This window comes from Cydia fagiglandana, chromosome 7, assembly GCF_963556715.1.
Source record: "Cydia fagiglandana chromosome 7, ilCydFagi1.1, whole genome shotgun sequence".
In the NCBI taxonomy this organism is placed as follows: domain Eukaryota; kingdom Metazoa; phylum Arthropoda; class Insecta; order Lepidoptera; family Tortricidae; genus Cydia; species Cydia fagiglandana.
This window is the reverse complement of record NC_085938.1, coordinates 5,520,892-5,548,844: the sequence shown is the minus strand read 5'-3', so window position 1 is coordinate 5,548,844 and position 27,953 is coordinate 5,520,892. Positions and strand designations below refer to the sequence as shown.

At 36.6% G+C, this 27,953-nt stretch overlaps 2 protein-coding genes and 1 long non-coding RNA gene across 5 annotated transcripts in view; 2 read left to right on the top strand and 1 right to left on the bottom strand.

The window, feature by feature from the left end:
• Positions 1-375: 375 nt before the first annotated feature.
• On the bottom strand, positions 376-27,742 carry LOC134665766 (uncharacterized). 2 transcript variants are annotated; one of them, XM_063522740.1, is made up of 5 exons: positions 27,666-27,742; positions 4,031-4,143; positions 3,355-3,503; positions 1,378-1,541; positions 376-510 (listed from the first exon to the last, which is right to left on the bottom strand). In XM_063522740.1, exons 2-5 carry the CDS (start codon positions 4,127-4,129, stop codon positions 392-394), a joined length of 531 nt encoding a protein of 176 aa, XP_063378810.1. In that variant the 5' UTR covers positions 4,130-4,143; positions 27,666-27,742; the 3' UTR covers positions 376-391. The 2 variants fall into 2 exon arrangements, with proteins under 2 accessions (XP_063378810.1, XP_063378811.1); XM_063522741.1 differs by lacking the exon at positions 3,355-3,503 and adding an exon at positions 3,004-3,152.
• On the top strand, positions 14,514-17,209 carry LOC134666294 (uncharacterized). 2 transcript variants are annotated; one of them, XR_010098473.1, is made up of 5 exons: positions 14,514-14,583; positions 14,945-15,054; positions 15,311-15,396; positions 15,878-16,007; positions 17,015-17,209. It is a non-coding gene; the product is annotated as an uncharacterized LOC134666294 (long non-coding RNA). The 2 variants fall into 2 exon arrangements; XR_010098472.1 differs by having other exon boundaries at positions 14,945-15,058.
• Positions 25,836-27,953, top strand: part of LOC134665765 (RNA-binding protein EWS-like) — a 30,537-nt gene continuing 28,419 nt past the window's right edge. The window contains exon 1 of the mRNA XM_063522739.1: positions 25,836-25,992. Coding sequence (XP_063378809.1) covers positions 25,960-25,992 — 33 coding nt within the window. The 5' untranslated portion in view covers positions 25,836-25,959. The remainder of the gene's footprint in view (positions 25,993-27,953) is intronic.

The window sequence follows — 27,953 nt, the reverse complement described above, 5'->3', positions numbered from 1 at the left end:
GCTCAGCATTGCTCCGAGCAATTATTAGGGTTGGCATCACTTGACTTCCTTTGTGCGTGCACGACCACAGATAAGATAATCACTTGAATTTTGACAACCCCAAATAGCCGAAAGGGATAACACTTATATATTAGAAAGATATAGCATGATTCGACCCTGAATCGCTGTCAAACTTTGGGTTTGTAGGAAGTGTCCTTTCTGTACGGTAGTACTATTATTTCTTCTGTGCTGTAGTCTGTTACTGGGAGGCGTCACGGACGCCTGACCTGAGGGCCTACCGCGAACCACGTTCGACGTGTTACCTCTCTGCCACACTTACGTACGAATTTACAAGTCTGACAGAGAGGCAACACGTCGAACGTGGCTCGCGGTAGGCCTTCTGGAAGACTGGTTATGGCGACAAGCCGCGCACGGAAAGCAGATTGTGTCGCCGTGGCGCTGTTGCTGCGAGCTGGGACTGCGCTTGTAACCGGGCCGCGCCCGCCGCCGCTACACACTGGGAAAACTCACCTGTGGACAAGTATATATCAATACAATTTTGAGTTTTAAGGTTATGGCTCCTCTACACGATGGGCCATCGCCGGCCACTCCAAGGGACGCATTTATGCGTTAGAGGGAGCAAGTGATATTGCTATCTCATTCTACCGCATGGCTGCGTCCCTTGGAGTGGCCGGCGTTGGCCCATCGTGTAGAGGAGCCAGTATGCATTGTATGGAGCGTTCAAGGTAAAAAACAGTTCAAAACCATAACATACTGTTAAATTTGAACTGGGCTCAAAGTCTTTGAATATTTTTGGATAAGTAAGAAAATAAATCAATGATAAATTTTACTTAGTGGTATGTTTAACCTAATGCTATTTTTTGCCATGGGGCTATTCATAAATTACGTCATTTCAAATTAGGGGGGGGGGGGTCTGGACATCGGATGACGGTAGCATGAAGTAGGAGGAAATGGGGTCATTTGAAGCATGAATTTTGGATGATTATAGGGGGGGGGGGGTCAAAAATCGATGGCTTAATTTATGGACAGCCCCCATGGCTCATGGGAGCCTGAGATCTGCTTGACATTAATCCCGAGAATTGGTGTAAGCACCAGTTTTTGTATTTACGAAAATGACTGCCATCTGATCTTCCAACCCAGACGGGAAACCATGGAGGCCTTATTGGTAGTCCGTCCAATAGTCCAGTTTCTTCACGACGTTTTCCTTCACCGAAAAGCGACTGGTAAATATCAAATGATATTTCGTACATTAGTTCCGAAAAACTCTTTGGCACGAGCCGGGGTTTGAACACGCGACCTCCGGATTGAATTGAAAGTCGCACGCTCAGCACGCTCTGCCAATAGATCACATATTATATTTAAAAAAAAAACACTAACCGATGGTATTCCAACATTGCACCACATCCCCTCCTGCCTCCCCCTCATTGTAGCAGTCGATTATGCGCTGCTGGTAATCGGGACACACGGGCTCCATACTCGGCATGTTAGAGGACCGCATCTCTATGCGGCGCACCAGTGAGTTGATGTCATCTACTGTTATTCTGGAAGGAGATTAATTAAGTTAATTAATGTAATATTAAAAGTCACGCAAAATATCGTAAATTCCTACATCGAATATACTAAGTATATTATGATTTACCACGTTGCCTTCATAACAGTAAACTTTATTCAAGTTGAAGAAATGCCAACAATATTCAAGTTCCCGGAATTTTGTTTTATTTCTACTTAATTAAAAACAAACATTGACTCTACTGTAGCTACACAAACGCGATAAACGGTCTTAAAAGATTACCTATATGAAAGTCAATAAATTATTTCATATATCCATTACTTTATAAATTAAAAATACATAATTATTTAATTGATTGTAACCAGCATCATTTACAACCAGTATTAATATAACACAGTCATAACTTTTAATTTAGCCGCCATCTATGATTAAATAGAAGAACTACAGCGACATCTTCTAACTCTAGCGTAAACAAGGAACGTAGTTAAGAACGGCTCAAACTAAACCATAAAGATACAAGTAAACGCCGCTAGATGGCAGCATGTGTTTATTTAACCAAAGAGGTATTAAATTGACTGCCGAAGAGATAAGAAAAAAAAACAGTAAGTAGTTTAACAGCTGAAATAGATGGCGTAAACTAACAGCAACACTCTTGACCTGATATGACTTGATAATAGTGGTCCTTATAAATTTGCAATGAGGTTTACGCATTTTGGCGCTTTTTTAGTTTTCACCTGATAACGCAATATTTTAATTTAAGGGTAAACTAGGTACCAAAGGGTGGTATTCCATCTATCAAATACTGGTCTAATGTGTATTTGCGTTTCACGTTTTGCTTAATGAGAGAGCGAGACGCAATGCACAGATGGAAAACCACCCTAACGAATATCAACCAGTTGCATAAATGCTTTTCTGTGAGTATCTTCTCACAAACATAAAAACGTCTAGTATTGCTATCCCACTTGCTCCTCTCCGAGTGCGTCTCGTCCAGACACTTCATCTTTTCTGTGAGTATCTCCTCCTTGAGATCCTCCCGTGGGGGCTTGCGCGTCACTGGCGGCGCTACCGCCGCTCCACCAGCGAGGGTAGCGTCTTCAACATGCCGTTCTACATAAAAACGTCTAATATTGCTATCTCACTTGCTCCTCTCCGAGTGCGTCTCGTCCAGACACTTCATCTTTTCTGTAAGTATCTTCTCCTTGAGATCCTCCCATGGTGGCTTCCGCGCCACTGGCGGCGCTACCGCCGCTCCACCAGCGAGGGTAGCGTCCTCAACAAGCCGTTCTACCTGAAAACGTCTAATACTGCTGTCTCACTTGCTCCTCTCCGAGTGCGTCTCGTCCAGACACTTCATCTTTTCTGTGAGTATCTTCTCCTTGAGATCCTCCCGTGGTGGCTAGCGCGCCACTGGCGGCGCTACCGCCGCTCCACCAGCGAGGGTAGCGTCTTCAACAAGCCGTTCTACCTGAAAACGTCTAATACTGCTGTCTCACTTGCTCCTCTCCGAGTGCGTCTCATCCAGACACTTCATCATTTCTGTGAGTATCTTCTCCTTGAGATCCTGCCGTGGTGGCTTGCGCGCCACTGGCGGCGCTACCGTCGCTCCACCAGCGAGGGTAGCGTCTTCAACAAGCCGTTCTACCTGAAAACGTCTAATACTGCTGTCTCACTTGCTCCTCTCCGAGTGCGTCTCATCCAGACACTTCATCATTTCTGTGAGTATCTTCTCCTTGAGATCCTGCCGTGGAGGCTTGCGCGCCACTGGCGGCGCTACCGTCGCTCCACCAGCGAGGGTAGCGTCTTCAACAAGCCGTTCTACCTAAAAACGTCTAATATTATCTCACTTGCTCCTCTCCGAGTGCGTCTCATCCAGACACTTCATCTTTTCTGTGAGTATCTTCTCCTTAAGATCCTGCCGTGGTGGCTTGCGCGCCACTGGCGGCGCTACCGCCGCTCCACCAGTGAGAGTAGCATCTTCAACAAGCCGTTCTACCTGAAAACGGCAGTTGGTTTAAGATAAGATAAGATTACATAATACATTGAAAATAATTCTAGCTGTGACCCGTTGCACGTGAAAAACCGTTGGGCTGTAACTTAGGGTTGCCAGATCGAAAGATGCTATTATCGGGGAAAAAATAAATTCATCGGGATTTTGGGACTTAAGTCAGCAAAAAAACATTCAAATTAAAGTAATTGTATTATAAAACAACGATATTTTACCTTATTGGCACTACGCTCAACGCGGGTCGCTCGCTCGCTCGACGAGTTCGGAACTTGAAATAATTGTTTTATAACAATTATAACGTGAAGCTGTTTTTCGGGACACTTTTCACTTTGTCGGGAATCGGGAACACATGCTAAAATCGGAAGAATCCCGACAAATCCCGACCATCTGGCAACCCTAGCTGTAACGCGTACAGTCCAAATAGTATACCGCTAGGCCACCAGCGCCTCAAAAATACTAAAAACCGAATAAAATACCTATATAATAACGGTGGGTTTTTTAAAAGAGGTTTTCACCATTTTGTTGGAGATGCTGATGTGGGGGTCCTGTTCGTCCGTTGGTGGCGCCGGCGGTCGGGAGAAGTGCGAGGCGCGGACGGACTGCCCGCTACCCATTGTGGACTCTAATGCTGTCGAACAAGGTTCTTTATCGTTTAACAAGTTTAACAACACATGGATCGAATGCAAGCTCATGCTGCCAATTGTCAACTCTAAAGGTAACATTCCATTTCTGACCGCAGCTGCACTACTGCTCCGAGACGTCGATGTTATTATTGTCAATTTCCATAGTAAAATGAATGACAGTAACGTCGCAACAGTACTTAGTGCAGCTGTCGTTGAATTGGAAATGGACTATCACCTTAATGGTCAACTCTAATGCTGTGGAATAAGATTTTGGGTAACTAATTTGCAAGAAAACTGAAATTAACTGCACTCGTAAGTACCTATAAAAGTTTATTGATACGAATATAACTTCTGTTATTGTACCTATTTGGCATAGTCTATTAGCACTATCAAATCATTTTAATCCTGCGATAATGACCTCTGTTTATGGGACAAAGAAATTTTTGGTTCAATGAATATGTCACCAAAATAAGTTCGATATTGGTGAAATAAAACCTTGTTTGCCTGTTCGGACTATACTCGTACAACAATTACAAAAAGAACTATAAGTACTAAACTTCTTTAGATTGATACTTGATTAAAAAAAAAAAAAAAAAAATACATAATTGTTGCTAAAAGCCTTCGTAGGTTTATCTACATCATCTTAATTAATAATACTCTTAAGTTACAAAAACCTCGTCTAAACTGCAATCCACTTGTCATACAAAGTTTGAATCATGTGCCTATGTATCTGCCTACATAAGTGCTGAAACAGAAATTGATCAGCCTCAGTTACATTTTTATCACTTTGAGAATAAAATATTCTGCCTTAATCGAACTTCAAGATATGAACAAGAGACGACACGTACTAGATCCATTCTAGATCAGTTATAGTTAAGATATCAATTACTAGTTCTCTTTTGCAGCGCGATTCGGGCAACCAATGTCACTTTTACGTTAGAGTAAGATATCTATTAGATGTAAATCGGATCTCTAAGTAATATCCTGTGGAAATCGTTCAAGAGTATCTCCAGAATCAAGCAAATGTCAAATTTGACAGGTTAGATCTTAAACATATCGTTATCGTATCTTGGTGATGTCTAATAGATATCTATTTCAAAATCCGAATCGGGCCCATTGGCATTTTTTCTATTTCGGTTAAAACTCTATTATTACTAATGAACCTACCCTAATTGATTGAACGTGACGAATCAATCTTATTTGTATAAGATGGCTAAAGGATCGGTTTTAAATTATAATTTAGAAGATGGCTAAAGGAACCGCTTATACCTTACGAGTACGTATACTTATACCATCTATACAATTGATGAACGAAGATGCCTCATAGAATTATGCAAATATGAGCAAGCATGTCCGTTTGGGTCCCAGCTACCTTGAACTTTTCGTGACGATGCCCCGATACTATCGTTGCGATGCTCACCAAAGCCATATCTATCTACAATAGTTCTCATAAACTTATTACGTTACAAAAGTATTATTACCACTGCTAACTTTGACAATCGCCTCGAGCATGCCAATATAAATATGACTCTAAGATTCTTAAGAACCATAACTACTTAAATTTTAAAAACATTACTCAAATGTATTGGATTTATTATGTTGGTAATTATAGAAAAGCCAAGGAGATTGCAAAGTTTATTGGTAAAATATTTTACTGAACAACCCGGCAAGGCAGTAAGCATCCATCAACAAAACCCTATGATTACAGAAAACCGTTAGATGCGCTGCGAAGCTCTCAATAAACGTCTTACGGCTAGGAATGTGATAAATTGATAATGATTTTGATTAACCTATTGGAGTTCACCGATCTTGACCGAGACCTATACAGGTTAGCATACGTAAGAACCCTCAGGCGATTTTTAAATATTAAAAGACTATTTGCAATTTAGGTACTTGCGTTACATATATAAGACACATGCAAGGGGTACATGGGTCTTATCGGCTTATCGCAACTTCGAAAAATGTTTGTCTGATGTTACATTTGCCAAATTTTCATTTGACCTCTACGCGTTTTTCTCAAAAACCGTTAACTTTTCTAAACTTTAGAAAGAAGCATGATGTAGAAAACATTGGAATAGGTTATGTTAGAATGTGAGCTCTGGAAAAAACGCATTCGTTCAAATGAAAATTTGGCAAATAAAACATCGACCAAGAAATGTTTCGAGATTACATTAGGTAACTATACACATGTGTCACTCTCCACCTCTCAACCTATATAAATAAATATATAAATACATAATTCCCTAATTACACTAATAATTGGCCACGTGATCGTCTAGTCTAGTAGTTAGGACCCCTCTGAAGTGAACCGAGATACCCTAGATTCTTTAATGAGTAACAACTATATTTTGGACTCCAATTTTATTTTACTTTACCTAGATTGTAAGAAGATAATTATGGTACTGAAGATATGTTTTATTATGATATTAAAGAATAATCTGAAGGGTATTTTAATTGAGTCTCAGACACAGTATATTGAACAAATTTCAAGGCAAGATATTATTGTTTTTGTTAAATATTCGAATGGTATGAATATAATATGAATTTAAAAATGTTTTTGGTAAAATCCTGCTACGCCTATTAAGCTCCCGGGGTACTATAGAGGCAGCACTCCTGAGGTAAGCTCATTTACTCCCTAGCATTTTAAGGATAATTATATTTAACTATCATCTTCTAAACGACGTGTGATTTACTCACACATACTGCCTCCATATTTCGATACAGGTCTGGGAGCTCTTAGTCCGATAACAATATCAATCGGATCACCTACCCTACCTCTAGCCAGACGGGCTTTGACCAGCACTCCGGAACTTATGCGCACCTAGATGACGATGGAAAGAAGTGCCAAAGTATCCATCAGTCATCAAAATTACTTATCTTTTTTTATATTCAAAAGCTAGGGATACTAATCCCTTAGTCCCATTCCCCAGAACTGATAATATAGTCAGAATTCCTAGTTCTCTAGATGTATAAACAAAGTACCGAGCTTATTTGCTAATTATTATATTTATTGAAACTGAAATATCAAGATGAGCATTATTTCACTCAACTTTTCCCATTGAACTACTCTTGTCTTGCCAAAGGGGTCCCTAAAACAGAACTAATCTTCGATCCGTCCATCTCAGACCAGCCTGTACTCCTAAACCCAGCTTGATATTTAAGTATTGATCATGAAAACCTGATTGAACCACTCAGTACCTCGTCCCCACACCAGAAAACCAGAAATATAAAATAGAAATGTTATAAAACCGTTAATGATCCCCATATAAATTAGAAAATAGGAAGATTTAGACAGTAGAACCTTCACCTTTTAAACACGCATATTTTAGGATAAAGAAACCATATTTTTAAACCCTTAAAGATAAATATATTATTATTATATCAACCATATCAATTTTATAGACTAGAACTAAAAAGAACCCTAAAAAAACAACAAATGAGTGTGTGATTCTACCCTAACTCTAACCACTGTCCCTAATCTAGTATAACCAAAGCACAGTTCATTCTTACCATTGACCTGGTACTTTGGAATATACGCAAGTGTAGTCCCTACGAGAAGCTGTAATCATTCAGCGAGCGATACTGAGAATTTCAACCTATAGGCTCGAGTTATTGCCCCCCCCCGAGGCATTTGGTACAAAGACCGGGTGGCTACTCGGGTAGGACGACCCTATTGTGTCTAAGAATGGTATAAATAAACATATTTAATATACGAGGTCCCCGAATACTGTAGGTTTCAAATGGGCCCGAATTACTCCAGATGATTCGCACGTGAAATCTCCCATTTTACTAGCTACAGCTGGACATCGGTAGACCAAGGAGGGAGAGATATTTGGCTTTCTATGTAGGTAAAAAGATAAGCCCCAAGACAACCCTCATCTTGGTAAATAGGAAAAAACCTCCTTCCATCTGTCGTTTGTCACCGTTAGGATAACAGATGAAAGGCTAGACAAACTGTCTGTCTAGACACTGATTTGGTTTCGAAATATATAAAAATAGTCTAGGAGTTTTCAGGTACAATTTTGAAACAATTAACCTTAATTATTCAATAATAATGCCATATAATAGACATTATATTTAAAGCAAACAACTAAACTGAATCTAAATGATTACTATGTCAAAAAGGCCCAAAATGATAGTGAAATACTCAGTACAGATGCATTAAATTCCAACGTTACGAAGTATTGACCCCGCACTGTCCGAACAATAACACATCTTCTAACTCTAGCCTTCCGAAAACATTCATCCTCGAAAGCCAAGGACAGATAACCAGAGTATCCACTAGACTCTAAACCTTCGTTACAAAACTCCTATTAAAAATTAATAGCAAAGTGAAAACACTCCGTTCGACAATACCCAAGCTTAAACATTATGGAAACATAAAATTGTCTCCACAACGCCAAACAAAGATACGAATTCCAAATATTAACTCTATGAGACAAAGACATAGTCTTTTCCTCGATAAAGCCAAACACTTAGAAAAATGAACAGAGTTTTTCCACTCACCAGTAATTTTGACGCACTTTATGAAAACCAAAGTCAGGTGTCGGTCCGGATGCTGAAGATAAACTAAACTTGTGACCGCTCCTCTCAGCCCTTTTATATGATTTTTCCCTATCTCGGACACGCTAATACGGACATAGCACCTGTGTCGCACCTGCTTAACCCCGACATTTTCTCCAAGAATTATGTCCGAGTTATGAGCACACCTGCGCTCCTTCGTAAGTCGGACTCCCTAACGGCGACATCTGATTCTTAGAATTATACCTATTCATCAATGAATTACCTATAAATCCAGATTATAATTTTCAGATGTAATCCTTACGCCTTTTTACTTAAGACTTAATTTTGTTTGATAAAATACCTCGGACTCGCTCATTGTCGGGCATTTGATACTTCAGATCTAATGGTCTAAAACGACACGTTTATTCGTGTAGTCCTTGTATCTCACACTTAAGGTTTATTTTTGATTGACTATGATTTCATCATACCCCAGAGCCATCTATGTAATTTCTCACGCAACTACTTGAACATTAATAATGGTTCGATGAGCAATACGTAGCTTGTTATGATCTTAATTCCCCCCGCGGCCCAGAGATGGCGTTGTTTTTAGATGTTTTACTTTGATATTTATAATTATTGAAGTATGAATAAAAACTAATTCAATTTCATAATAAAGGCTTTTTACTACTTAAATGTTTTATATTTATAGATAGGGCTTACGGCTAGTTACATCCACCCCCAATAGATTTCAGTTTTTATAATGGATCACAAGAATGAGCTATGGAAACTTAAATCTATTTCTAGACTTGTCGATGCTTTCCCTCCCCAATTAATCGTGTAGTGTGTATTCCATTACTAAATGACTGTTAGTGACTCAGCTCTGAAATAAGTTCATCAGAATCCTGTCAATGAGCAATGATAGCCTTTTCCCCAGTCTCCCCGCTCCACCAGCAATACCAAATTGTGGGTTTGGCAGGCTACTAGTTAACCCGTTCTTGCTAGCTCAACCCGGTCGCCTCGAGTATTGCTCTTGCCTCTACACGAATGGGACCGTACAGTTCCGTAGAATAGCATCTGCTGAGACAACAAAAACCCCCTCGCAAAACGAAGAGACCTTTAATTTTTATAAGTACGAAGCTTTCAAATTCCATTGCCAAAATTCAAACCAAATTTCATTGCTTTATCACCCTCAGCCACGTTTTCTTGGCGCGTGTCTCATACTTGAATAAAATATACCGACCTTAAGTTTATTTGGGTGTGTACATTTTTTTTTATGGAAACAAACTTAAAATTGACACAAGTAAGTACCTCAATATGGTACGGTAGAGATTGTTTGAACCAAAAATAATTTAATTAAGTCAAATAAAACAAAATATTTACTAATTATTATGCCTCATATTGAAGACAACAACATATAATCGTATTTAATTAATCTCTTGTAAGAGCCTCGTCCGTTCTGGACGCTCCCAGCCCATAAAATATGTCGAGTGTCAGATATATCTCATCCAAAATGAGTGTGTGGTTTTTGAAATAGTTCGCATACCTTGTCGAGTAATAGCTACAAAAAAATACCCCTTTAAACGGGTAGAATCCAATGGATTTTAACCTACTGATAATAATTTTGTAGCTAGTTGTGTATCCCATCCCTTTCCCTGGTTGTTCCCCTGCAAATACCGACAAATCCAGTCTGATTACGCTCTAGCCTTTGTCTATCTGCATCAATCCATTCTTTCTAAAAAATATTCATTCATCCACTGAGTATCCGTCATCTTATATACATCCCTCACATACAATCCTCTTAAACTCATAACCATAATCACTCAATTCACCATTCATCCTTCCTCTACCGCTCTTTCACTCGATTAATACAGACAGCCAACGCCCCGATTAGTAATCAAAATGAAAAAAAATAAAATAGAAGCTTATATTTAAAATTACATATTCATATGAATATGAAAAAAAAAACTCGCTCAACCTATCCTAACCCAAGACTAGCCCATTATTTTTAGTTTTATATGCTTCTAAAAAAATCTGCTTTCATTCTTTCATTTGATTCCTTTTTTTTTTTATAATACTCCAAAGTACTTTAATTAAGTAGGTATTAAAATCAATTAACATGTACAAATAGAACTGCACTCATATTTCATGATGACTTTTTGTAATTTACTTTACCGACTTTCACTCATTAATGTCGTGCAAAACGCAATTTCGACAACGTACTATGCAATAAACAAACGCAGAAATATACAGACTACTAACAATCAATCATCAATGGTTCATAAATTTAAAATCATAAATATTGACTCTACTTGTACGTTGCCTCTATACGAGTAGCCTAATGAAAAGCCAAAATATTTCAAACCATGCTTACAGAGAAAAAGAAAACTATATGCCATTTATAATTTGGATGATGATGATGATGATGAATCATAAATATTAGCAACCTACCATATATGCTGCTAAATTTACTCAAATAACGATTTGTTTTATAATGCATTTTTCCCTAAAGGTCATTGACATGTCACATTGACATTGCTCTCAATGTACACATAAATATGCACACACAACTTTACAATTTTAATGTTAAAAAAAAATAAAAATCAAGTATTCATTCATGTTTAAGAGGGTTTTGAAATAGCCAAATAGTGGGCTGGACATACTATTAGAACACTCTGGCATCCTAGAGGGCATAAAAAGATGGTCCGATGGCTAGAAGGACTTAGTTGATAATGAGAAGATTGGGGGAGGCCTTTGCCCAAAGGCACACAGAAGCGGTTACCGTAGAATGTAGATTAAGGAAAACTGTAGATACAGTATATAAAAAAAATGAACTCTGAAATAAGACTATAAATAAATAAAATAAGAGGGTTTTGAAAACTACAACAGTTTTTACACAAAACATACCCTCAGTTACTCGCCTGATTTTGAGTACCCCTTAGGAGAATACAACAAAACCTTAAGAGTTTGAAAAGTATAAAGTTTTGATTGTTTATTAGCAAAGAAAATAAAAAAATATTACAATACTTTTGAAGTCACACGTCTACATATGTCTTCTTGGTCGGCATCTCCATCTCTAAAACTGTGTCTTGAAATTCTATGCAGTCCTTATCAGGGCGTTTTTCAACAGAAAATCCAGGGATTGTAGTTACTTGATCATACTAGCTGCTAGGAGACCGGCTACAAGATCCTACTTGCCTCCATCTTGTCCACATCTTGTCAAAATTATCCAGTTGTCAGCAAGCAATTCGAATGTGACTAAAGTAGTCAAAACTTTCTGAAGTGTCACAACACACACACACACACACTGTAACACACCCACTTGAACTTACTTAATTTGAATGTAGTTATTTCAGGTTCTCACTTCACTTAATTACAATTATAAGAATCAGAATCAGATATTATTTATTTGCATTGGTACAGTATGGGGATGTTACAATATGGTGTTACAGATCATGTACCTAGCTAAGATCTCTATTTACACTTTAAAATGTGTAATGTGTTTGACACATCAACTTATTTAAAAGAAATTCGAACCGTAATACTATTTTAGACGTCTAGGTACACTAAATAGTTAAATACCTATGTGTTCCTAATATAATTACATTTATTTAATTACCCTTGTATTTATTTTTACAGCTGTTCTTAGTTATAAAATAAGGGTTAGGTAGGTAATATACTTTTAGACCAAAGCAGACAAATAAGAAAATAAAAGAATACATACTGAGTTTCCTGAAGTTCCATGAGAAATTGTCCTGTATCACCTGCACCTAGAAGATCCTTTGTCTTCGTTCTTGACCCGTGCAATCAATCACCATTTGATTTCAAAAATACTTGCAAAGAGGACGAGTTCTTTGAATGTTTTATAAACTTCCATTATAGTTATACAGCGTTGTGTCAGCGATTATCCAAAGTACACCTTGCTTTCTTCTTCTCCGCCTATATCTCAAGCCTTTATTGAAGCAACCACACATCATTCGTCGTGTTTACTGTCGCACAGGGAAACCGTGATTCAAGTCAAGTACATGCCGAAACGCAGGTTGATGGATTCCAGTCCGATAAGGTTTCTTCTTCCTATATTCTTGAATATCTCCAGATTGCGTGGTCCAGCAGTTGCTTGAACGCGTTAGCCAGCTGTAGCACGTCTTTGTTGTTATTTTCAGCAATGCCACAGATTTCCAAGTAGTTGTAATCACTTGCTCAAGTTTCATCACTTTGAAAGTCAAATAAAATCACAAAACTCACTAAATCTAGTAAATCTTGTCACTCGCGCACAGCAATGATCATAAATTATACTCATTTTAACGTAATTTCAATTAAATAACATTACACTTTCTCACAAAACAATAATTTATCCGTAAAAACGCGCTCTGTTTATTTAGCAAGTTAAATAAAACACTGACTGAGCCACAGAATAAGTAATCGTATGAACTGTCAAAATTGAAGCTATAGGCAGTCAAAGACGTTAGTCAGCAGAAAAGGCGCGAAATTCAAACTTTCTATGGGACGACAACTCGTCGCGCCTACATTTTCCAAAGCCGCATGAAATCGAGAGTGTAGACTCGCCTTTTTGCATAGATAATATATTTTTCTAAAGGTGCGCGTGCGCCCGTGAATATAATGTGAAATCAAAAACACGCTTTAATATCCCTGGCAACACGGTGCGTGTGCGCTTGGGAGTATAATGCGACGAAATCAAAAACACGCTTTAATATTCCCGGCAACATACAAAACACAACTCACGCAATTTGGTCGGGTATTGTTTGTTTGTAAGTTTCCAATAGATGGCGTAAGTAATTAGATTTGAAAAAGGAAATACTTTATTATTCAAGTACATAATTTGTACGTCATATCAATTAGATGATATAAACACATTTATATCATCTAATTGATAACAATTTAATTATCAATTTAATAGCTTCAAATCACAAGTTATTCTAGACTGAATCGGAACGCTGCTTAAGTGATTTGTCTATGGCAACTCTCGCCTCTGTCAGGCTGTCAACCTGCTGTTGTATTTTCTTCTTGTTCAGTAACGACATTATTTTCTTCATAATTTATTGTTTGTGATGTTATATATTATTCAAAGTTACCTCAGTTACTATTGTAATACTATTCAAATACCAATACATCCAGGAAACGTTGAGAACCAAACTCTGTTTACGATGTGACGTTGTTTCGTGGACGATTGAGACAATAAAATTACCCAGACGGACCAAATTTGAAATATAAAGCAAAGATTGCCTCTGAGAGTGTTCCTATGAATTTCATAATATTATAACGCATCGCAGAATCTGTAGAAAACAAATGATGTGGAAATTCAGAAACATTACATGGCTAATGTTCCCCCTGGAAACTTGTACTTTTTTCGTCAAATGATGGGTGAACCTAGTGCTTTTAACTATGATCCAGTGTACAATCTGTCTAGTACAAGGATGTGTAAATGAGTCTCGCTGTCGATAATGTGCACGAAATGACTTAAATAAGGAAACTTCCTCAAAACAAGGTAAGGTTTTATACTTGTTCCTTTATTTAACAGCTAAAAGAGTTAAAAGCTATTAAATTTACTAGAATATCAGGTAACTGAAAGTAATTGATTTTAAATTGACCTTTCTATCAATGTCTAATGTATTGTGGCGTCTTATTTCTACTCTGTGTTCAGCAACAAACACATTTCTTTTTGAAAACTGAATGTGACCAAAGTTAAGATCAATGTATAAAAATGACATGTTGGTTTTGGTTTTATGCTATCTATGTAATGTAGTAATAGCCTTTCACTACACTCTTTCTATTTTATACTAAGATTTACAAACCATCTTGGATTTTCCAGCAAACTGACAATAAAATTCTAAGAACTATATGCACAAATCATCACTGAAAAGAAACTGAAATTACGCTTCGGAGACTCCTTTGCTATTTTTGATGAATCCAAACAACTGTAAAACGTATGACATTTCTACTATTAGACATCTACTCTCTGGTTCAATCTTACAGTAAATGGAATTTAATAAATATTGTCGTTCTAAAATTCCAATTGGAAAAGACTGAATCTTTCCTAAACTACAAGTTTCCTGAATTTGGAAGTGCAATATATTATAAAAACCATAATTATTTGATAAAGACAGCTAAAAATAAATAGGACTTCTAGTGTGTTAAAGAAAATTTGTTACTAAATATGTATTTTCTTTTGAAAAGGATTCCGCAGTTGTTCGGTAAATTATGCAAAATATGAGGGCCCAAACCTAGTCCTATCATAATTATTCTTTTTACTGCAATAAATCTTACAGTATATGTTTTAATTTTCAGCAAATAAAAATGGTTGCCAGTAGCTGCCAGTGAAACTTCAAGTACAGCGGTGCAAATTCCCAATGTTTATTACCTTCATGGGCTCTTTCAAGTCTTTTAACAATCTCCAAGTAAGTAAGTATAACACTCATGCTACTACTACTGCTCATGCTACTAGAAAGCAACTGTAAACATATGTATGTACCTAGAAAAACAAACTTAGGAAAATTTTAAGCGCTCTCAAAAATAAATTAATTGATTTATTTTCTTATCTTGACTATGAAGACCCTACCTGCAGTAAATAATAAACACTTTTAATGAAACTTATAAATAGGTTTTCTTAAATAAACCCTACTTTAACTAACTTTTTCACATATCCAATTCCAGGTTTCCCGGAGAATTGGCATCGCCATGAAGTGATAATTTACCTGCCTACAACCTACATCTACAGACTGTCTCCAGTGACATGACAGGTATTTTATTTCTTTACAAAACTTATTATAAACATAAAAACCTCATGACTTATGGCTGACACAAATATTTGAAAAACCTGAATGGAGAGTTCCCCTTGGAAGAGTGGAGAGATGAAACCCCTCTTTAGCTTTGCATATCCTATTCTAATTATTTTAACTTAAGTAAACTTAATCTAGCTTATTTAAGACCTAGCTTATGGAAATATGTCCTGTAAGACAAAGATTCTCAAACTTTTTTTTGATTTAGGAAGACTTCAGTACTGCCTACTTTTACATTATAAATCCAAATACTTCCATTGGATGTGTTTAAGTATATTTTTATTTTGTATTGAAAATAATAACGCACCCCCGCGAATGGATGCTTTTAAGAAACATTTTGATATATTGCCCGACTGAAACTGACTCTAAGGAAAAGAAAATCTAAAGCTACTTATTGTACTCTATTCTCTGAATTTTGTAATACTTGTCTATTTTATTTCAGACGACCATGGGTCCTACTACTACAGGTACTTTGAAGACTCCTGCTTGATGGCGGTATTTCAAGAATTTTGCTGAAACAATGGCTGCTCGACAGACAGAAAAAATGATCCCTGCGTTATTCTTATCTATGTGTAGGTACTATATATGCTAGCTTAAACCAACTGTATACTAATTCGACTACAATCAAGAGCAGTACTATAATTCTAAGTCACCTATGATAATATTATGTATCCATACTACTAATGATTTTGTATGCGCGCTGCTTAGCGTGTTAAATATCTTAATCGATTTTCATGAAATTATTTGAGCAGCTGTGATAATGTCTAAGAGGCTTGGCTCTAGTTGATATTAGCAATAACTATAAACAGTAAACTACATATTTCAGCTCCATACTTGATAAATGTTGTGACTTAGGGTTCCATACTGAAGATTATGTAGATGTGCACTCATGGTGGCACACCTACCCACACTTCTTATCCTACAGTAATGTATGAGCTTCTGTTACTGTTATCATAACCTATCTTAACTACTATCTATACATAGTCCTGATATGTCAGATCAATCCGGTCAGCCCCTGGCTTGAAATGATGAGATGCACTCAACAAAATGATTTTATTTTTTATTTGATTTATTCGTATCAATGAAACAATGATCTGTTACCTACTAGGTACTATGTTATGAAAGGCAAGCATTTATGAAATACTATGCATACCTAGTGAAAGTGAAAACCAATTCGCCTAACGATAAGAAACTGGGAACATTTTATATGAATGTTCACCCCCGTTTAATTCCATCCTAACTGTTGTAAACTAAGCACTAGCTATCAAATGTAGTGTCACATTTGCGTTGCTACTTATAAGAAAGTTGGGTTTCACCCCCATTCCTTTAGACCACTGTAATTTTGAAGTGTTTTCTTCCCCACCGCTCATCATCAGTCTATTACACTTCCTACTTGTGGCTAATGTAATAAGTTTCACCCCCTCATTATTTAAACTAAAATACTCTTACATGATATGACTTAGGTATAAGCTATCCTGCCTTATCTTATCTTAAATGTTAACCTACAAGTAAATTTCCTATTTATGCTTAAAATAAGTCAATTCTTATTCAACTAATGTATGTTCTTTTTATTTCTCAGATACAAGATACACTAGCAGTTAGAAAATGAAGAATGTTCCTAAAAGTCCCTGACCATGACTGAATGTTGAAAGAAAGGCACCTTCTAGACAGCAGTATCTCTAAGAACACTACCCTGAACCAAGACTGAAAACTGAAGAAATGTATTTAAGGCCTTAATTATTAAATAATGAAGTAAATTTTTGTCTTTTTAGTTACAAGGCAAAGCAAATATTTTTCTTAAGAATCCAAAAATAGCGTACCCACCCCGCTTTCACTTGCAAAAAAATGTAGCCCGAAAGGCTACTTTCTATTATTTATTTTAGATACCTTGGTATCCAAAATGTACCCTAAGAAAGGTATACTTTAGATCCCATGGTCACGGCACCAAAATGTCACTCTCCACCTCTCAACCTATATAAATAAATATATAAATACATAATTCCCTAATTACACTAATAATTGGCCACGTGATCGTCTAGTCTAGTAGTTAGGACCCCTCTGAAGTGAACCGAGATACCCTAGATTCTTTAATGAGTAACAACTATATTTTGGACTCCAATTTTATTTTACTTTACCTAGATTGTAAGAAGATAATTATGGTACTGAAGATATGTTTTATTATGATATTAAAGAATAATCTGAAGGGTATTTTAATTGAGTCTCAGACACAGTATATTGAACAAATTTCAAGGCAAGATATTATTGTTTTTGTTAAATATTCGAATGGTATGAATATAATATGAATTTAAAAATGTTTTTGGTAAAATCCTGCTACGCCTATTAAGCTCCCGGGGTACTATAGAGGCAGCACTCCTGAGGTAAGCTCATTTACTCCCTAGCATTTTAAGGATAATTATATTTAACTATCATCTTCTAAACGACGTGTGATTTACTCACACATACTGCCTCCATATTTCGATACAGGTCTGGGAGCTCTTAGTCCGATAACAATATCAATCGGATCACCTACCCTACCTCTAGCCAGACGGGCTTTGACCAGCACTCCGGAACTTATGCGCACCTAGATGACGATGGAAAGAAGTGCCAAAGTATCCATCAGTCATCAAAATTACTTATCTTTTTTTATATTCAAAAGCTAGGGATACTAATCCCTTAGTCCCATTCCCCAGAACTGATAATATAGTCAGAATTCCTAGTTCTCTAGATGTATAAACAAAGTACCGAGCTTATTTGCTAATTATTATATTTATTGAAACTGAAATATCAAGATGAGCATTTTCACTCAACTTTTCCCATTGAACTACTCTTGTCTTGCCAAAGGGGTCCCTAAAACAGAACTAATCTTCGATCCGTCCATCTCAGACCAGCCTGTACTCCTAAACCCAGCTTGATATTTAAGTATTGATCATGAAAACCTGATTGAACCACTCAGTACCTCGTCCCCACACCAGAAAACCAGAAATATAAAATAGAAATGTTATAAAACCGTTAATGATCCCCATATAAATTAGAAAATAGGAAGATTTAGACAGTAGAACCTTCACCTTTTAAACACGCATATTTTAGGATAAAGAAACCATATTTTTAAACCCTTAAAGATAAATATATTATTATTATATCAACCATATCAATTTTATAGACTAGAACTAAAAAGAACCCTAAAAAAACAACAAATGAGTGTGTGATTCTACCCTAACTCTAACCACTGTCCCTAATCTAGTATAACCAAAGCACAGTTCATTCTTACCATTGACCTGGTACTTTGGAATATACGCAAGTGTAGTCCCTACGAGAAGCTGTAATCATTCAGCGAGCGATACTGAGAATTTCAACCTATAGGCTCGAGTTATTGCCCCCCCCCGAGGCATTTGGTACAAAGACCGGGTGGCTACTCGGGTAGGACGACCCTATTGTGTCTAAGAATGGTATAAATAAACATATTTAATATACGAGGTCCCCGAATACTGTAGGTTTCAAATGGGCCCGAATTACTCCAGATGATTCGCACGTGAAATCTCCCATTTTACTAGCTACAGCTGGACATCGGTAGACCAAGGAGGGAGAGATATTTGGCTTTCTATGTAGGTAAAAAGATAAGCCCCAAGACAACCCTCATCTTGGTAAATAGGAAAAAACCTCCTTCCATCTGTCGTTTGTCACCGTTAGGATAACAGATGAAAGGCTAGACAAACTGTCTGTCTAGACACTGATTTGGTTTCGAAATATATAAAAATAGTCTAGGAGTTTTCAGGTACAATTTTGAAACAATTAACCTTAATTATTCAATAATAATGCCATATAATAGACATTATATTTAAAGCAAACAACTAAACTGAATCTAAATGATTACTATGTCAAAAAGGCCCAAAATGATAGTGAAATACTCAGTACAGATGCATTAAATTCCAACGTTACGAAGTATTGACCCCGCACTGTCCGAACAATAACACATCTTCTAACTCTAGCCTTCCGAAAACATTCATCCTCGAAAGCCAAGGACAGATAACCAGAGTATCCACTAGACTCTAAACCTTCGTTACAAAACTCCTATTAAAAATTAATAGCAAAGTGAAAACACTCCGTTCGACAATACCCAAGCTTAAACATTATGGAAACATAAAATTGTCTCCACAACGCCAAACAAAGATACGAATTCCAAATATTAACTCTATGAGACAAAGACATAGTCTTTTCCTCGATAAAGCCAAACACTTAGAAAAATGAACAGAGTTTTTCCACTCACCAGTAATTTTGACGCACTTTATGAAAACCAAAGTCAGGTGTCGGTCCGGATGCTGAAGATAAACTAAACTTGTGACCGCTCCTCTCAGCCCTTTTATATGATTTTTCCCTATCTCGGACACGCTAATACGGACATAGCACCTGTGTCGCACCTGCTTAACCCCGACATTTTCTCCAAGAATTATGTCCGAGTTATGAGCACACCTGCGCTCCTTCGTAAGTCGGACTCCCTAACGGCGACATCTGATTCTTAGAATTATACCTATTCATCAATGAATTACCTATAAATCCAGATTATAATTTTCAGATGTAATCCTTACGCCTTTTTACTTAAGACTTAATTTTGTTTGATAAAATACCTCGGACTCGCTCATTGTCGGGCATTTGATACTTCAGATCTAATGGTCTAAAACGACACGTTTATTCGTGTAGTCCTTGTATCTCACACTTAAGGTTTATTTTTGATTGACTATGATTTCATCATACCCCAGAGCCATCTATGTAATTTCTCACGCAACTACTTGAACATTAATAATGGTTCGATGAGCAATACGTAGCTTGTTATGATCTTAATTCCCCCCGCGGCCCAGAGATGGCGTTGTTTTTAGATGTTTTACTTTGATATTTATAATTATTGAAGTATGAATAAAAACTAATTCAATTTCATAATAAAGGCTTTTTACTACTTAAATGTTTTATATTTATAGATAGGGCTTACGGCTAGTTACACATGGCAATTTATGGTTCATGTCAGAAACTTGAAGTTGTTGGATCTAAGGGGGGAAGTAATTCCCTTTGTACATTCATGACAACAAAAAAATTCACGTCTCCAATTTTTGCAATTGATGGCATATGGAAGAAATTGTTATGCAAGTATGCCAGCTACCGTTATACTGCTGTTATACTGTATTCCCAGTATTCCAGTGTTTCTGTAAGTAATACAACATTAACAGTATCAAAGTAGTACAACATTACAACCACTGGTGCGCCTGAGCATGGTTTTCAAGCGGTGAGAACTTTAATCTAGCACGGTATCAGTGATCGGTATCGTAAGCCACAAAGCATGGCATACTATTAGCATGACTAAAATGGCTTACGTTTTTTACGCTTTTAGTAAGTGACGTTTTGACGTAGAACTTTATCCAGACATACGCTTCTTTCAATTTAAAAGTATGGGGAATATGACGGATGTGGTTTTTATTTTTTATTCCAATTTATTTCAAGTCTTAATGGATAGTGTGTTTTTCCTATACGTAATCTTATATTATAATGTATCGACCTAAAGTTGTCATCTAAATAAGATCTGTACTTGTTTCTGATCCCAATATATGTTTAATATTGCTTACCTACACCAATCCACATAACAAATATTTGTTTTACAGTCGCCATCAGATATATCAGAGCGGCCAAGGTGTTCACAATATCTGAACAAGCACTCTAGCGCCTTGACAATAGAGGCGTGTTCAGATATTTGTGAGCATCTTGGCTGCTCCGATATATCTGATGGCGACTGTACTTATTGAAACCAACCAGGTGTTAAAAACAATTCAAGATGTTAACTTCTTTTTTAGATGCGGATATGCCAAATTACGTAAAAACTAATTTTAAACAGACCCTTCAAGCTCACCATAACTAATAGTTTACATTAGAACACGACCTGACATGACACATTAATAGGCGTTTACTTGATTGATGCCACCGAATAGACAATTAATATTGTTAGATTGTTACTATTTTATCTTCCTGATATGTGTGACTAGAAGGTTCCATGACGTCGATGGACTATTTGCTCGTAGGTACCATCATAATTTATATGATACGAGCGCGACCGCGTCTACGTTTTCGTGGTATGATGATGATTGCCTTCCTCGGGCCTCAAACTATCTCCGTACTAAATTTCATAAGCGTGAATAGGTGTCAGACACACATAAGTATTTATTTTTGCATTTTATAATATTACCTAGTAGAGTTAGGGTAACATTCCATTTCTAACCGCAGCTGCAGTACTGGTACTGAATGCGTCGCTGATACTGTCAATTTCCATAGTAAAATGAACAGTAGTGCTGCTGCGGTTGGAAATGGACTGTCACCTTTAGGAGGGAAACGAGCAGATGAATTGAGTCGAGTCGCCCATGGACATCTACAACACCATAGCGGTCCCAAATAATGTACACCGGGGAGTAAGTACGTTCTTTCTTGAAGGTTTGACTGTCGTGGAGCCGACTAATAATCTAATGTGTGTCTTTATGTAATGGTCTCTTCTATTACTTAAATTTCGGTCTTAATTAAACAATTTTCACTACATACTACAATGGGAAATACGTACATACAAAGAGTTAAAATTCATTCGAATTCTCTTTCAATAATTCTAACCTATCGATGTGCTCACATAGTTCTCTGAAAATCACACCCAAATAATACTTCTAACTTTGTCATGAAGGTCAAGGATGTTTTATGCAATAAACTTTACTTTCATGAAATTAGTCTTTATAGAATTATGTAAGTAACTTATACCGTTACATCATATGATTTCCCCAGAGAGGCAGTATGTCTGTAGTTCCTGAAATCGGGATTTCTTGCAAGACAACCAAGACATACCGCCATGTTGTGGGACTAATAAAAACAATTGTATTTTCGCCCATGAAGCAATTACTTGCCACCAAAGTGCTTCTCAACACTATTTAGTATTTTATGTTCGTAGACGTGTGGCTACTTTATTCTCTTTCTTTCTTTCTTTTTCGTGTTTTTAAGTATGCTTTTAATTAAGGTCTACATTTATTTATTTCTTTATATGTATCTTCTTTATTCTCATCCACCTATTTATTATTGAGGCACTGTCTAATTGTAAAAGTTTTGCACTCCAAAATTATGTAAATATGTAACTAGTTTTTTAATGTTAATCGTACGTAATATTTAGGTTTTTAATTTAAATTACGTATCTGTACGAATTTTTATATTGATGCTCATTATACGACAGTTTTAGGTCTAACCCCGTTTTATCAATAAATATGTGATATAGGTATGCTAGTTCGTTCAGCGCCCGAAATACCATTTTTTATTTTATTTGTTAGAGCTACTTAGCATCATTTCCGCGAATCTCAGTCCTTTTCCGATTTATTTAAAGGCCACATATCGTAACGCTAAAATAAACATGGTGTAATATTCAATAAGCACACGCGTGACTCATGAGAAGATGGTTGCTTATGTGTTATACAAAGTCATAAAATTATACACCCTCTTATGTTTACCTTATTTTTAAGACACTCTTTGTGATTTTATTTCTTAAATAATTGTTTTTTTTTATGATTACCAGATTGTTGTCATACTTCGGTTATTTTTTATATTTATATCAAGTAAAACTAACTGATGATCATTGATCACAATATAAATTCTAAAGAAGTGAAATAAATGATAATCATCAAAAATATCTCCGTGATTGACACTAGAAATTTAATTTTGAGGTCCTACATCAACATATGTCATGTACAGTTTGACTACCATTTCATATGTACTCGTATCTCTCAGTTACTTAAAGGTTAGCTGGAAGAGATTCGCCTTTGTACACATGTAGTGTATTCTCTCCGTGTTATGTACTTGTTTTTTGCAATAAAGTGTTTAGGTACTACTACTTCTTCTAAAATCTATTTTTTCTTTCCGTAGACCTAAATGACACTTCATACTATGGAATGTTATTTTATGTTCATATTATGAAATGTCATTTCAATATACCGAATAAAAAAATAGACTTTATGTTATTTTAAAACTCTCCAACGAATCGTATGACGACTTAACTATTACGGATTATGTTCTTCAAAACATACCTCGCTTGCTTTGACAAATAAGGCTTCCAATTATTACAACAAAATACAATACCTAGTGTTTTTATAGCAATCATTGTGTCGCGCATTCTGTGCAACTCACCGGGAAGTCTAAATTAGGAAGCCTAGAATTAAAAGTTAATCGGTAAAATGTTGTCTCGTTAAAATTTTTAAACACGAATAATGACAAGTATTTTAATAAATATGCAGAAATGTTGTAAAAACTTTAGTAAAAAGATGCCGCGAATGAATAACGAGAATCGGTTAATTGTTAGGTTGTTGGTACTTTGAAGGAAAATGTAGGAGTACCTACGCATCACGGGAAAGGTATTACTTATATCTCAATAAGGATGTTTAATTGGATTTACTTGAAATATTACATTCGGATAGCAAATTAAATATGTACAACCCATTAAATAATGGATACTACAAATCTTAAATGCTTTAAAGCCGAACTATACCAAATACGTAATGCAGCATGTCACCACGCATCTGCATTCTGCAATCTACACTGGAGGATTACTTACTTATTATAATTGTTATGAATATGATTTGTTAGTGTCAAACGTGACGTTACTGGTTGAAGAAAATCTATTTCGTACTGGTGACTCGATGTTTAATGGCGAAGCTAAGCCGCTGAAAAAGCGAGAAGAATCATTCGTGTGGTCAGGTCAGGCTCATATTTTGCCTACTGAATTACAGAAGAAATGACTTTGTTTTGGAGTTTGAAATCTTCCATATTTTTCATTCGGCCCAGCGTACGTCACAAAGGAAAAAAAATGTTATACGCAAATCCAAAACTGCGTAGCTAATAAAAATAATAAAATAAATAATACGCAGATATTTGTCAGAACACCTAGTTCTTAGAATATAAATAAAGCTTAAACTTATTCAAACTAAATAGGTACTTAATTTAAAATTCTCGAATATTTAAGTGTAATTTCGAAATAAAACCTAGTCGTGATTTAAATACACCTATTGAAAATTAAGCAGTGGTGGCCGAGTGGATATGACGTCTGACTTTCAATCCGGAGGTCGCGGGTTCAAATCCTGGCTCGTACCAATGAGTTTTTCGGAACTCATGTACAAAATATCATTTGATATTTACCACTAGCTTTTCGGTGAAGGAAAACATCGTGAGGAAACCTGCATACATCTGCGAAGAAATTCATAGCTGTATGTGAAGTCCCCAATCCGCATTGGGCTAGCGTGGGGACTATAGCCCAAGCCCTCTCGCGCATGAGAGGAGGCCTGTGCTCAGCAGTGGGACGTATATAGGCTGAAATGAAGATGATGATGATGATTGAAAATTACCCGCTGCTACCTAAGAAGTAAATTGATTAAAATAATTAATCAAGATCTATGATGATGACATAATAATTATTATTATGTCATCATCATAGGTCTTTTCGTCTATATCAGACGATTTATGTTGTAACACCGTTTTTACTACGTAAAACAGTAGCAAATTAAAAATGTCGCGTCCACTGCCGCTTTGTACAAATAACACAACAAGAGCCTTTAGAACGATTGTCAATGTACTGCGAACTAAGGTCAAGTGTAAAGATGCGCAGAACTGGTTTGAGGGGTACAGCGAAGAGACGGCGGTTAGACTTTTAAGAAAAACGCTCGCTCATAAGATGACAAAACACTTTAATGCCACTGCGCAGTCCCATGCCTAAAAATACTACATATAATTATATGTATCTACATATAATATATTAAGTGGCGTTGTAGGTTGTAGGCGTGTAATTTATTATTTCTAAGAAATGACAATGTTGCTTGAAAACGGAGCCGTTTCCATGAGGATCATAATGTTGGCACCGTCTATCGTGCTTTGTATTTAGTTTTATACATATTAATTGCTAATGTTCATTGAAATAACGAATTTAATAAGGAAGATAGGATTGTCTTAAAAAACAAATTTGCTGCAGAGTAAAGGGTAACTTGTAATGAAGCATATATAAAAAAATGTTATTACTTCTATTTTAAATGATTAAGTCGCATGTTTGTACAAATAGAAAGTTCGCCACGACAGTTAGGCCTCCCCCACATCTAGCGTCTTTCGAGCGTCGGCGTCTTGTCAGCGCTATGGAAAATGACGTCGCTGCGCAGTTGCGTCGACGTTGCGTCGAGCAGCGGCCATAGAGTTGTAGACGCCGACGCTCGAAAGACGCTAGATGTGGGGGGGCCCTAAGTTCCCAAAAATCGCACACCAGAAGGGGGAGGCGAGGCCTATGTTCAGCAGTGGACGTCTTATGGCTGAGATGAGGATGATGATGATGATGATGGCACACCAGAAAAACCGCGCGTTTTATTTCCAACCGGCCACGCCGTATACCGGCGCGCTGACGTCACCGGAGGCTGCGCGCGGTATATACGAGATGCGCACAGGTGGATCCTCAATCCTTTCTGTGACTCGCGTGAGACCAGTGAACCGACCATGCTACGATTTGTGACACTTTGCGCGGTTGCGGTGAGTAGCCATTTTTGAAAACTTTTTTTATTTTTTTTTGTAGGGAGTAGCCATTTTTAAAAACTTTTTTATTTTTTTTCTAAATAGATTTCAGGTTGTATCATTTAAGTTGGTGAATAGACTATGCAGGTTAATTTTAACCTTTTAACCAACGTCCATTAAAAAACTTGCAATCTTATGATTGCGATAGCGTAGAGCCTTTTATGTTTTATTTCAGTATCAATAAAATATTCAAAGTAAGCTTTAATAACCCTACAAAGAAACCTGTATCAGAACTTAATGACTCCATCTTCACAACAGGTTTCTTAACGTCAAAAGGACAGTATTCTTTATCCTTAGAATACCTGGACGTAGGACAAAGTGATTCATTCCAGGCATTTTTATAGGCAGATTGACTGTATAGTTAACAAGAATTAAGCATTGGATCAACAAGATATCTAGTCACTATGATTGATTTCCCATCAACATTAGCAACAACCAATCCATGTCATTTGACAAAAGCTTAATTCTAATAAGGCTAAGTATCTCTGGGCTAAAAGTCCGAACAGCTAAACTGGAGCCTACTTCATATTATGCACATTTGAATATACCTTTTGAACAAAATCAGGCGAGTCAAGAAGAAGATTATAACCTCCTTATCCTCTTAAGATTAATCCTATATCTTAAGATTATCCTTTGACAAAATTATTTCTACTGTTAACATAAATATTTACTGTTAATTTCGTATTGGAAATGAGACTGATAAGTGATAAAACAATTCCTCCTACTCAGATGTTCCTCTTCCGCGTACCACACTAGATCTTACCATAAGCGATTTTAATCTATCATTGATAGTGATGTTTCTGTGGACTGCTGTAGATATTATTTTCTTATAACGGAGCCCTAAAAGCTTTCCCGTGCCTTAATCATTCTTAATTGCAGACAGATTTGCGTGAATTATCTTATTTATATTCATCTTCAAAGCAATCATTCAAATCAAAGGATGGCTCATTGTTTATTCTGCATGCATTTCTTGGTATTATGGTCTCGGCATCAGAAAGCTCACGCAAGGCCTTTTTAGGGTTCCGTAGTCCGTACCCAAAAGTTAAAAACGGGATCCTATTACTAACACTCCGCTGTCTGTCTGTCCGGCTGTCTGTCCCAGGCTGTATCTCATGAACCGAGGCAGTTGAAATTTTCACATACTTAATTTGATGTATTTTTGTTATATTCAAGTGGGGCTCCCATACAATTAATGTGTTTTTTTTTTCGTTTTTTTGGGTGGGACAGAAACCCTTCGTGCGCGAGTCCGACTCGTACTTGGCCGGCTTTATTGTAAAGCTCGACATGCAAAAGGAAATGCGTGTTTGGCTTTTGTCAATACAAAAATTGCGAAGTTGAGATGATACGGGATTCCCGTTTAACCTTTTAACCGCCAGAGTCTGATATATAAAACATTACATATCCAGCTCATTTCGCCATAGTCTGATAAATAAGACAAATATCTGATATGGTTTTTACAGCACATTTATAACTCCCGTAACTATGCCAACCTTACTCTGCGTGGTATAATTACTGTCGGTGGCGACACGAGCACGCTCGATCAAAAATTGCTGGCGGTTAAAAGGTTGGGTCTCTTTAAAATATGAGTGATTATTACGGCTACTATTATTATTATTAACATAAAGACTTACTTAATCTAATTTCGAACGAAACTTCTCTAAATATCTTACTCGGACGGTGTTTTTCATAAAACACTATAATTTAAACATATTGTTTTTTTCATAAAACACAATAATTTAAACAAAAATATTACATTTTTCTGCCAAATATTCCAAAAATTTACAAACGTCACTCTTGCCACATTGTTGCCAAAGTCTGAAAAAGTCATAGATATTATATCTCTATTCAAAGTCTAATACAAGTGTCAAAATATATAAGAAGGTTTATTACAGCGTTATGGTTTGTTTGCATATTATGTA